Consider the following 12,206-nt stretch of genomic DNA (forward strand, 5'->3'; position numbering starts at 1 on the left):
ATATTTATTTCAGATTACAATTACTACTTGCAATCATCCATATTACTTGCATCTCGCTATCTCTTCGCCGAACTAGTGCACCTATACATCTGACAAGTGTATTAGGTGTGTTGGGGTCACAAGAGACTTCTTGTATCGTAATTGCAGGGTTGCTTGAGAGGGATATCTTTGACCTCTACCTCCCTGAGTTCGATAAACCTTGGGTGATTCACTTAAGGGAAACTTGCTGCTGTTCTACAAACCTCTGCTCTTGGAGGCCCAACACTGTCTACAGGAATAGAAGCGTGCGTAGACATCAGTACCAATCACAAACATGCAACTAGCCCTTAAAACAATATTCAAGGTTCAATCAAACACAAACTACGAGGGGGATGAAGTCGATATCGTAGATGGTGTGGGTGGTGATGATGGTGCGGATGGAGATGTTGATGGAGATGCATCCCCAATATGTTAAGGAGGAGTGGTGATGACGATGACATCGATTTCCCCTTCACGGGAGGCACCGGTGCAGCAGGATTTGCCCTCTCCTGGAGTATGAGAGGACTTTCGCCTCCGCCGCCGCCTCAATTATTATGGAGAAAAATATGGCTTATGTTTTTGGGCAAAACGGAGGGGTCGGTTAAAAGGGGAACCCGAGAGGATGCCCGAGGGCCAAACGAGCCATGGTGGCGCGCCACCTGGTCTCTTTTGGACCTCGTGCCCCACCTCACATGCTTCTTTGGCCCACGGCGCTTCTTCGGATGAAAAAATAATCATGTATTTTTTCTTTGATTTTTAGGTGTCTGGAAGGTCCCTGAAACAATAAAATATGTAAAAGGAGATTTTCTGCCTCCCATGAATTAAATAAAAATGAAGGAGACTTTGTAGGAAAGTCTCGTAAATCAACTAAAAATGCATAAATAATGGTATATGATAGCAAATATCGATCAATAGAAACCAAACATATATGTAACAATATTGATGATGTAAAATGCACGTATCAGCAGTGCAACCGAAAAATCTCAACTGTAAATAATTAATAGGTGAACTAGAGCATACCTCAATTAGATTTTTCTTATCAAGAGGAATGCAAGGTGACATGTTTATCAAGTAACTTGTGGTGGAGGTTGCTTCAACCCAAAAACATATGTGTGTACTAGCATTGAAAGGTCTTTCTTTTGCACCACCAAGAAAAGTCTTGCGGGGAGGTCTCCACACATCAGCATGCACATAATCGAAAATTCCTTTAGTCGTATAAACTCAAGTATTGAATTTAAATCTTTTATGCTTACCAAAACGCAATGCTCACAGAACTAAAGCTTACTCAAATTGCAGCCATCTTGCAGGTATCTCTTGTGTAATTCTACCATGCCATGTTCACTCATATGTTCAAGACACAGATGCCACATATTAGGTTTGCTAGGTTCATCAAGAATAACAGGAGAAACAATACCAGACAAAGTGCTACCTCTAAGAATATATAATTTCGCAGAATTAATACCACCAATCATGTGAATGAGACAACCTTTTGATACCTTAAAAAATCCACAAGAACCGGAGTCTTTGTACCCATCAACATCAAGGGTACTAAGAGAGATCAAATTTGTGGCCATGCCAGGTATGTGTTTCACCTCTGTCAGTGTGCGTGTCATGCCATCATGCATCTTGATCTGAACGGAGCCAATGCACACGGTCTCACGTGGGTTTTTATCTCCCATACACACAACATCTCCACTCTACAAAAAATCATAAGAACTAAACTAGTCTTTGTTAGAAAAAATATGAAACGAACATGAAGAATCAAATATCCACCCATCATTACCAGAAACACAACCAACAAACACAAATAGGGAGTCACCATCAGAATAATCACTTGAAACAACAACAGGCTTACCATCACCATCAAATTTGTTTTTCGGTTCGTAAGTGCCGTTTATTTTCTCCTTGTTCTGTACCTTCCAACAATCATCAATATTGTGATTAGTTTTCTTACAATGCCTACCAAACTTGTCTCATCCCTTGGACTTTGAGCGACCTTTGTCTGTCTTACTCTTATCTTTGTTGTTGTAGTTTTTGTTTCTTTACTCGACCCTATCCTGAACCTGTAGTGCTTTTGCCTTAGATGGCGACCCCTCCGTCTGCACCATAGATTTTATCTTTTCCCCCCTGCTGGAGGGCCTCATAAACTTTGGCAAGGGTTAGTTCATCACGTCTTAATAATATTGTGTCTCGGAAATTCATAAATAAACTAGGCAATGAGACTAATAGTAGAAGAGCGATATCCTCATCTTCATACTTTACTTCCATGGACAACAAATAAAAAACGATCTCTCTAAAGATCGATAGGTAATTCATCATCGATGCACCTTCTTGCAACTTGTGCGAGAACAACTCCATCTTCACGGGCATCTTAGTGGTTAGATCTTTGAACATGTAGATTGATTCCAGTTTCAGCCACAGAGTCACATCAATTTTCTCCTGCAGCACTTCCTGCAAAATATTATTGGATAGATGGAGTTGAATCAAAGACAAAGCCTTATGGTCCTTCCTATTTTCCGCATCGGTCCATGTCTTTGTAGACACTTTGCTGAATCATTCGAGCACTTCATCCAGATCAAAAGTTTGGGCGAGAATGGCCCTCATCTTCACTTGCCACAAGGAAAATCTTGTGGTGTAGTCCAACTGCGGTAGATCTACCTTCAAGTAAGACATGTCGCAAACCCTAGACTGAAAACACATGATCTGATATCACTTGTTATAAACACGAAAAGCAATAACAAAGAACAAAAAGGAAATCACAGCGAGATATGCAAGATTTTAACGTGGAAACCACGTCCAACACAGAGGGGAAAAACCATGGACGCCAGCCAACAAAACTTCACCATATCGGAGAGTATTTACAAACGCAATGGGTTATCTTATAATCTGATAAACCCTAGATGACGGCTTACAAGAGGTATATATAGGTGGTGATGATGATCCGTACAGGCGACGGGCCTCGCTTTGCTCCGTCGTTAGCCTTCTAATTTGGACCACAATATAACACCTTCAAGAACTAGGAACATTTCTGGTAGTTTCAAATAACCAAACATAAAGTTCATACCTCTATGGCTCTATCCATATTTGAGTATTAAGTTGTTTATTTCCAAACATATTGCGAATACTGATTGGAGGTGGTAAATTATATGAATGAGGATGTGATGTTTGGTTCATATGTGCATATGAACTTATTATAAAAAATGCCGAAAAAACAAATGAGCACTGTTAGCCATGGTAGTCATGCAAAGTGACATGAGGGGAACAAGTATTGGGATTGTTTCATACTCATCACAAAAGCAACATCTCGATAAAGATACCACATACATATCATAATCTTTATTAATGAGACTTTGAGTTTCAAAATGATTTTTTTCTATTCACATTAATCATGTATACATACATAAATTTGACCGAACATTTCTTATACATGTGAAGTTTACATCGGGATACATCCAACTCATGTGTTAGATGCATGGCCTACATTGAACGCTGAGTTATGTGAAGTCATTGCCTCCACTTGTCAACAGTTAGCATAGCTGGAAATCTATACTCAACGTAAGCACCATGGCATCCGCTACTAAGATATGTTTTCCGCTGAAAAATGTTATATGGCATTGGATATTGATAACATATTGTGGGTTATCGCATATCCATATGTGTCCGCCTAAAAGTTTGTGCTGGAACCATTTCTAAGAATGAATGTTTCTTTGTTAAATAACCCATCCTTAGACATCGTAAGTCCTTTCCAAAAATGAAAATTAGTGGCTTTCATGGTTTGATAATTAATCTACTGCCGACTCTATGATCGTGACGAGGGTCGTGGTATGAGTAACAACCTTACATTATGCTACGAGTATTGAGTTCTGATTCATCGCATGCTTTGTATCTTCCTGCTGTCACGATGGTGGAAGAGAGGATGACTAGCCTGGATCTAGAGCTCCAAGGGAAGGATGCTGAAGCTACGACATTTTTTTTTTCTTTGGAGCTCCATCCAAGTGGCATTGAGATAGCCTTCACTATCAATCTACTACATACTTTTATCGATTGGACATCCGCTTTGAGCTCTAGTGCTGGATGTCGACCCTCTCCACTTTGCCTCATAGTACTCTCTTCCTTCCGCTAGCGTGCCAAAAGGGAGGATTGCTGACTTCAGTAGCCCCATGAAAGTCCCGTACAAGTGGAAAACTTTCCAAGATGAAGCCGGTTGTCGTGCTCGGAAGCCTCAACCCAGGGTTAGTGGAGAAGGACCCAGTTTTAATCTTCATCTTATGCTAAGGGTCCTTTTGAAAAGAAGAGGTCTATGATCTAATTTCCTTTTTCATGGGGTCCTCTCTATAATTTACAATCCCACTTATCTTATTTAATGCATTTTGCGGGGCTCTCAAGAACCTAACTTTTAATCGGTCCAGAGCTAGAACTCACTTGAAACTGCGGGGCTCGCCTATTGCGTTTGTCAAAGGCGTCTAGATCAGCAAAATGCCCAGGAAGCGTCGCCCCCTCTTCGCTTTCGGCTTATGATGTGACTATTTGATCACATTTTTTGCTGCTCCATTTCTTTTCCTCCACCATTTGCCTTCCACGTCCCTCCTCCTCCTGCCACCTAGTTGGAAAGTCGCGGCCATGGACCGAACTCAAGGTTTGATTGTGGTTCTAAGCTCGAAAAGATGGAACACCACAACAACGGGTCCAAATCGCATGATCTAGCTTCTACATCGCTCCAACGAGTGTGAGGCGATAAGGTACATGCTCTAAAGATGAAGGTTGTTGGTTTGAGGTTTCATTCTGGCAAGTTTCAAGTTTTTTTTTTGCATTACATGATTTTGATGATTTTCTCAGCTATTTGCAATAACAAATGGAGATTTGCTACGTACACCAGGACAATATATATGCTCCGAAATGTTATGGTGATTTATTTTACATTGTTTTGTCATACCGTAAGAAGAAAAATTACAAAAACGTTTAGAATAAAAGTTGTGGGCGGATGTTTCATGTTGTGAACTTGTAATAATGGTCGAACGGTCTAGATGGATGAACATCGAGTGTAGGTTGTCACTTGTCAGTTGCTCTAAGCTGCATCGTTATTGCTCCTGAAGAAAAAAAAAACTGCATCGTTCTTGCTGCGTATCCAGAAGTTCTGAGAAAAGGAAAACGGAAAAGAAAAAAAGCATCACCCATGACCCATGGCTCACCGCTCAACACTTCGGTAAAGCTAGCCCAGAGCCACCGCACTGAACCTCCTTTGGCCATGTGTTCCCTTGGTGAGCTCGCCCTAGTTCCCCAACCAGGAACAAGTGAGGCGGCGTCGATGGAATGCGCAAACGGGACCAGCGCCGGCGCCGGCGTCGGCGCCGTAGGGAATCGACTGAAGGTGAGTGACACCCACATTCACATCCCCTGCTCCGATTCCTTTCTCCCCATTTTGCGTTCATGTCTGAGCTAAGCAGGCCTTCCGGCAGTCCGCAGTCCCTCAACCCTCTTAAATCCGGATGTGTGATTTGCTCCCCTTGTGTGTTGGATGGGCGAGCCTAGCACAATCTGAAGAGCTGATGGTGATCCGTTGACTACTGTTCCCTGCTTAGATAGAGACATAATCGGCATAGGACGGTAGATTCCGGTTCAAGGCCGTTACTAATTTCGTCAGTTATCCAATATAACTGCTTTTAGGCGCCACTCACTCATTGATGCCAGTACTGCGGTTTCCCTCAGTTGGGATCTCACTTTTAGATGTCATGGGATTCACATCTAATGCTGTTAAATGATTCCATGCCCTATATAAAAGGGTAAAGAAAATAAGGGTAGACTCAACTCTCGGGAGAAGGATTAAACCCCGCATGCTCGTTAGTTGGCATTAGCTATTGATTTTCTAATCAATCTTTATAAGTAACCTGAGTTCGGCAATCTTTATATCAGGAAAGTGAGTTCAGAGAACAAATTGTCAAACTTGCTGGGATTGCTTGCCATGAAGACGAGGTATGTCATCATTTAGTAATAGCATGGTTGAAATTCATCATGTGTCTGTTCTTTAATAGCAGATTTTTTTGATACTATCCATGGTTTTGTGTCACCCATGATAGGAAAAATCACGGATAGAGCTATTGGAGAAGCTCAAAGGATGTAACAAGCTCGGGCTAATTGAAATGTGTCGTTATTTTGATGTCCGAGGATCAACATCCACTAGGAAGGTTGGTCCAGCTAAGTATTTAAAAAGTTTCGTTTATCTGCTGCACTCAATTTCACAAAGAAAAACCTTTCCTTTTCTGTTTTGCAGGATGATATAGTGACAATACTGATGGAGTTTTTGATGGAACACGGTTCTCGTATGGACTGCACAGACCCGGATAAGGTTCAAGTTTTTGCCTGCCAACCGATTTGGTCATATCAGTTGTTACAGCATTTCCTCTACTGCTGATAACCGATGTTTTCCCATGTCCATCATAACCCTTAGCCTATCTGCCTGTGTATACCTCTGCATGTTAGATTAAGCCAGTTCAGCTGGTATTGTCATTGGCACACTTATTCTTTTCTTGACATTATGTTTTATTCATTTGCAGAAGCTTAGGAAAAGAAAGCGCAACAGGGATGGTGCGGATCTATCTGGTGGTGACCCTTCAAAAGTATAACATATATGCATCTTAATTCCTTCTCTAGTAATGTTTATGCATTTATGTTTGGTTTTGTTTATTGCCACTAAAACTACATATTTATCTAATATTACCTGAAATCATAAGATTCCTTGTGTGCTGTATTACTAGGAGTTCTTTCACAATTTTCATCTATGCTGCATCCACTTAGTTTTCCTTGTTCCAAACTACTGCAGAAAAGGAAACCTGATGGAACTGTACTGGAAACTCATGGTGAAGAGGAAGCAGCTGGGAAAAAGTGTGTGAAGGATAGAACAAACTGTTCCGATTTTCACTTGAGGGGTAACAGAAATGTATGTACTGATAACAAGACAGGACAGTTTTCGAAGGGAAAAGCCAAACCTGACCAGTTTGAAGGGGTAAATGGCTCCATGATGGAGAAATTAGCTGTGGTTCCTCTCCCAGGACTGCCAATCCATACACATGAACAAATACTAGTTACAACACCATGTGCAAAGTTTGCTAGTGATGTTGAGAATAATAGCATGGACATGAAGGCTTCAACAAAGAAAACTACTTCTGTTTCCAAGAAAAAGGCAACCCATACGACAGATCGCAACGAGAAATTTTGTGGTATGATTCTGGATGCTTTTCTTTCACTTGCGCACATGTGGTTGTGGGTAAATTGTGTGCACGTATGTATGTTGAGTAAGCATATAAAGAAGATTGTTTTACACATTCAGGAATGCATTATTATTATAATTTGCTAGAATTTTCATTTATAAATATTTTTTGCTGGAAAAGATGTTCCTGGCTGTACGTAGTCATTTGGGTGGTGCAATGGACAATGGACTACTACTCTGACATTAATGTTAATTTAACTAAAAAAAAGTAACTAGGACAAGTTCCATATTGTATGCTGATGTGTTTTGATAGACCATTGGCTGGAGTGTTTGCCGACCACAAAAATTAATCACAAGAGGTGGTAGTAGTTCTTTCTAAACTTTTTGTGGAGCTTCACCAGCAATTGGTTTGACATGTGTGCTTCTACTTGATTGATACATGAGATGCACAAAGCTTCTACTCATGTTTGTTACAAGCATTGCATGAATTTTCGTTGTTCCGAGTTCATGTGCCACAACCTACATTACTCTCTTTCTTTATGTTGTGCATCTTCAGTATTTAACTTTAGATTGGGATTAATAAATTGTAGTTTTCATGTTACTATGCAAGAGAAACACCTTGAACTGTGACTCTAGTCCCTAATATATTCACAAACCTTCCTTTCTTTCATATTTAAGGTAACAATTCGTCTAGAGGAGATGTGAAACCTCGAAAACAGGCAGTGAGACCAACTAAGGATGAGCTGAGACAAGCAGTCTTCTGCATCTTGGATACTGCAAATTTTGCCACGGTGAGTTACATTATAAATCATTGATCTTTAACAGATTCTTTAACCATCAAGTCTTGAGCATAAGTTAACCTTGATCTGTTCCGTTTGTTTTTACCCATTTCAGATGACTTTTGGAGAAGTTGTAAAAGCAGTTGGTATGTATTTGCTTTCTTCCTTTTTAATGTCTTCTTCGAGAAGTGTTTGGTACTCACTCGTTCCCATAATATAAGATGCTATTACAACCAACATACTCTTATATTGGTCGTAATAACATCTTATATTATGGGATGGAGGAAGTACTATTTTGTAATTATATGCATGTATGAAGCCTGAATATTGTTATCACAACTACCTGCAAATGCTTTCTGATTGGATTCCATATTCTTAGACAAATACTTCGGCAAGGATTTATTCGAGAGAAAGCCACTGATAAGGGCCTTGATAGAGGAGGAGCTCTTTAGGCTAGCAGAGGAGGCTGAGAAGAAGGAACTGGAAGAGGAAGCAATGGGAATAAAAGCTAGAGCTGAGCAAGCTGCCAAGGCGAGCAGAAAAGTTGGAAGAGTGGGATCAGATATAGTAAAGGAAAATGGACTTCAAGCTGGTCAAGATGGTAAATCCAAGGATGCTGAAAAGAATTACAGAAGTGATAATGTTGAAAAAGACGCTGGAAATGGGACTTCTGTGAAGGCTGTCGATAACAGAAGTAGCGATGATGCTGCTGAAAGTTCACAAGATGGCAAAGGTGAAGTTGAGACAGATAATGAAACTAACTGTGATGGATTTGCCAAGGATGGCGATGCTGGAAACATTGTGCAGAATGCAAATGGAGATGATGGTGTAGAAATCTCCAAAGATGGCAAAGCTGGAAGCATTGTGCAGAATGCAAATGGAGATGATGGTGTAGAAATCTTCAAAGATGGGAAAACTGGAAACATTGTGCACAATGCAAATGGAGATGATGGTGTAGAAATCTTGCAAGATGGCAAAGCTGAAGCTGACAGAAAGAATGAAAATAACAGTGATGGTTTTACCAAGGATGGTGAGGCTGCAAACATTGTGCAGAATGCAAACGGAGATGATGGTGTAGAAATCTTCAAAGATGGTAAAGCTGAAACTGTAAAGAACTGCAGCGGTAACACCATAGGAGGTTCTGAAGGTGTGAAAGCTGGAGAAGACGCGGGCACTAAAGATGGCAGAACTGAAGAATGCATAAGTGGAAATGGTGCAGAAAAAGTTGGTGACTGTGGGCCTGAAGAGTCTAACACTAACCAAAAGGCTGGGCATGTAAACTGTTCAGAAGATGGCAAATCCCAGGAAGCGGGTGACAATGCGAAGGGTCAAAATACCCCATCATGTGGTGCTGAATGTGGCAACGCAAAGGAGACCACGGAAAATGCAAGTACTGAACAAAGCCGAATAGGCGAGGATGATGATGGTAAAGCTGAAGATGCTGAGCAGAATATGAAGGTCCAAGTTGATGCAGATTCAAGCAACCATGGTACTGCTGAGGACAATGCGATAGCTAATGGCGACGGCCAAGCCTAGGATCCAAAGGCGGTGAGAGGGTTGTAGCCGAAGGTTGTAGATGTAGGCTGTAGTAGTAGAGAGGTCCAGCTTATGCTGTGTTCTTGTTTCGGCAGTAGTCACCACGTACTCCAGTAGGATGTAGAGTCAGAGGTTTGGCTTCAAACTGCATCAGTTTAGGAGATTGTAGCGTAAATTATGCAGCATGTATAGAGCTTGGACATGTAATCCGGTAGGGTTGTTGTACGAAGAAGGGTCTGTATCAGCCATGTTTAACTTGATGAGTAGCAGTTCTGTATGTCCAGTCTTGGGTTTAGGATTTGCTTGCCCCTTTTCTTCTTCAATTCAGAACTGCTTTACGGATAAGGATTTTCTTGGTTTTCTGGTTGCCTAGTCCGTGTCCACAGTCCAGCGTGGTAGACAATGCACCGTCCCACGTGTCACTGGTCCCACATGGACGGCCTGGATATGTCTGACGTGGCGGCGATGGACGGTTGCCCAACATGACAAGTGGCACACACTTATCGACTAAGGAACGGCAGGCTCCGCTCCACGTTCACAGCTCGATCCGTTCTTATCCGCGCAATCCAACGGACCCGGCCATTCCCGACCACCCTCTCCATGGCTCCACTCTCTCCTTGTTGCACATAATCTCTCAAGAACACCGACGCCTCGACACTTTTTTCAAAAATTTCGTTGGTTGGGTAGACTATATCGTTTCACTCACTCGTACACTCGTGCCGATGCATGATCAGAGTGGTTTGATGTGACCAGCTGTTTGCTCTGCTCTCTTGAGCCTTCTCTGTTTCTCTGATTTGAGGCAGAGGAGGTAGAAGAGAGAGTAGGGCCATGCCGGACTCGGACAACGACTCCGGCGGGCCGACGGGCGGCGAGCTCTCGTCGCCGCGCGAGCAGGACCGGTTCCTGCCCATCGCCAACGTGAGCCGGATCATGAAGAAGGCGCTCCCGGCCAACGCCAAGATCAGCAAGGACGCCAAGGAGACGGTGCAGGAGTGCGTGTCGGAGTTCATCTCCTTCATCACTGGCGAGGCCTCCGACAAGTGCCAGCGGGAGAAGCGCAAGACCATCAACGGCGACGACCTGCTCTGGGCAATGACCACACTCGGCTTCGAGGACTACGTCGAGCCGCTCAAGCACTACCTCCACAAGTTCCGCGAGATCGAGGGCGAGAGGGCGGCCGCGTCCACCGGCGGAGGCGGCGGCGGAGGCTCCACTTCCAGCACGCCGCAGCTGGCCGAGTTGCCGAGAAATAACAATGCCGGCGGCTACGTGGGGTATGGCGGCGCCAGCCCTGGCACCGGCCCTGGCAGCGGCATGATGATGATGATGGGGCAGCCCATGTACGGCTCACCGCCGCCGGCGCAGCAGCAGTTGCAGCAGCAGCAACAACAACAGCATCAGCAGCAGCAGCACCAACACCATATGGCAATGGGAGGGAGAGGTGGCTTTGGCCATCACGGAGGCAGCGGCGGCGCCGGGTCACATGGTAACCAATAGTTGTTTTCCGGTAATTAATTGTTTGTTACTTGATGATGTATGCATGAGAAACTGCTAATTTGAGGCCTGAGTTTTGCTTCAAGTTTTGTCCAAGATTCACGCTGCCCAGTTCGAATCTTTGAGTTCAATGGTTCGCTGTTGCAGTGCTGCTAAAGCCGTTGTATTTCTCTCTTATGGTCCTGAACTTGGTTCCTGCTCTAAGGGCACGCCAAATGTAATCCACAGTGCGTTTACTGCCACACGTGCAAGTTCGTGTATTGTCTGAAATCACCCAAGGCCGGAACTGGCCTCGAAGAAATGTGCATCTTTTTAGGCTTTTAACACGTCGACATAACACAAACATACTCACATAACATGCATTAAAGATCGAAGTTAATAGAGTTTTAATATCAACAAAGACACTACAAGCGCCCCATTGTCGATAGGAACCTATACACACAAGACGTCAACAACAAAATATTGTTGATGCCTAAGTCCGGAACTGGTCTTGGAAGAAGAGTGCATCTTTATAAAAAAAATGTCCTAAAAACATACTAGCACAATACACGGTAAAGATTGAAGTTGTGGAACTTTCATTTTCTTTCACTCGAAAATGAGGATAACCATGACATACTTGATGCGCACAACCATATTAACAAAGTCACTACAAGCACCACATTATCAATAGGAACGTCCCCATCAGGCACACAAAACAACGATAACAAAATCTTGCTGATGCGGCTCACATGGTGTGGGGGTGTCGTTGAGGCTGCCTTCAAAGGTGGAGCTAGCTCCCGGCGACCCCGGGCAGCTGCACGAGCTCAGCTGGGAAAGCTCCAAGAAATTTGAGTAAAACACGAAGATTTCTCATTAGGTTAAATGGGCAAATGGCTTAGCCGCTCAACTCTAGTTCCTGCCTTAGCTGAATAATCTGGCTAGCTCTGCCACTAGCCGCCTTGCGTGGTGGAGCTATGTGGTTAATGATGACCCACAAGTATAGGGGATCGCAACAGTCTTCGCGGACTTGTTCGCAAGAGTTTATCAGTAGTAACAGTTTTATAGCAGTAGCAGTAGTGAAATAACAGCAACAGAGTAACAAAGACAGCAGTAGTGATTATAGTAAACAGCAGGATTAAAATACTGTAGGCACGGGGACGGATAACGGGCGTTGCATGGATGAGAGAAACTCATAT

General features: G+C 43.0%; 2 protein-coding genes across 2 annotated transcripts; both read left to right on the top strand.

Annotated features, from left to right (window-relative positions):
• The first annotated feature begins 5,194 nt into the window (after positions 1–5,194).
• On the top strand, positions 5,195–9,820 carry LOC124698580. Its single transcript, XM_047231064.1, has 9 exons — positions 5,195–5,386; positions 5,929–5,988; positions 6,093–6,200; positions 6,287–6,361; positions 6,570–6,632; positions 6,836–7,232; positions 7,901–8,013; positions 8,117–8,147; positions 8,381–9,820. The coding sequence occupies exons 1-9, from the start codon at positions 5,264–5,266 to the stop codon at positions 9,535–9,537; spliced, it is 2,127 nt and encodes a 708-aa protein (XP_047087020.1). The 5' UTR covers positions 5,195–5,263; the 3' UTR covers positions 9,538–9,820.
• Positions 9,821–10,103: 283 nt separating this feature from the next.
• Positions 10,104–11,273, top strand: LOC124702644 (nuclear transcription factor Y subunit B-8-like). Its single transcript, XM_047234806.1, has one exon. It carries the CDS (start codon positions 10,366–10,368, stop codon positions 11,032–11,034), a length of 669 nt encoding a protein of 222 aa, XP_047090762.1. The 5' UTR covers positions 10,104–10,365; the 3' UTR covers positions 11,035–11,273.
• The last annotated feature ends 933 nt before the right edge of the window (positions 11,274–12,206 follow it).

The sequence above is a fragment of the Lolium rigidum genome, chromosome 3 (genome assembly GCF_022539505.1).
Source record: "Lolium rigidum isolate FL_2022 chromosome 3, APGP_CSIRO_Lrig_0.1, whole genome shotgun sequence".
Classification (NCBI taxonomy): Eukaryota; Viridiplantae; Streptophyta; class Magnoliopsida; order Poales; family Poaceae; genus Lolium; species Lolium rigidum.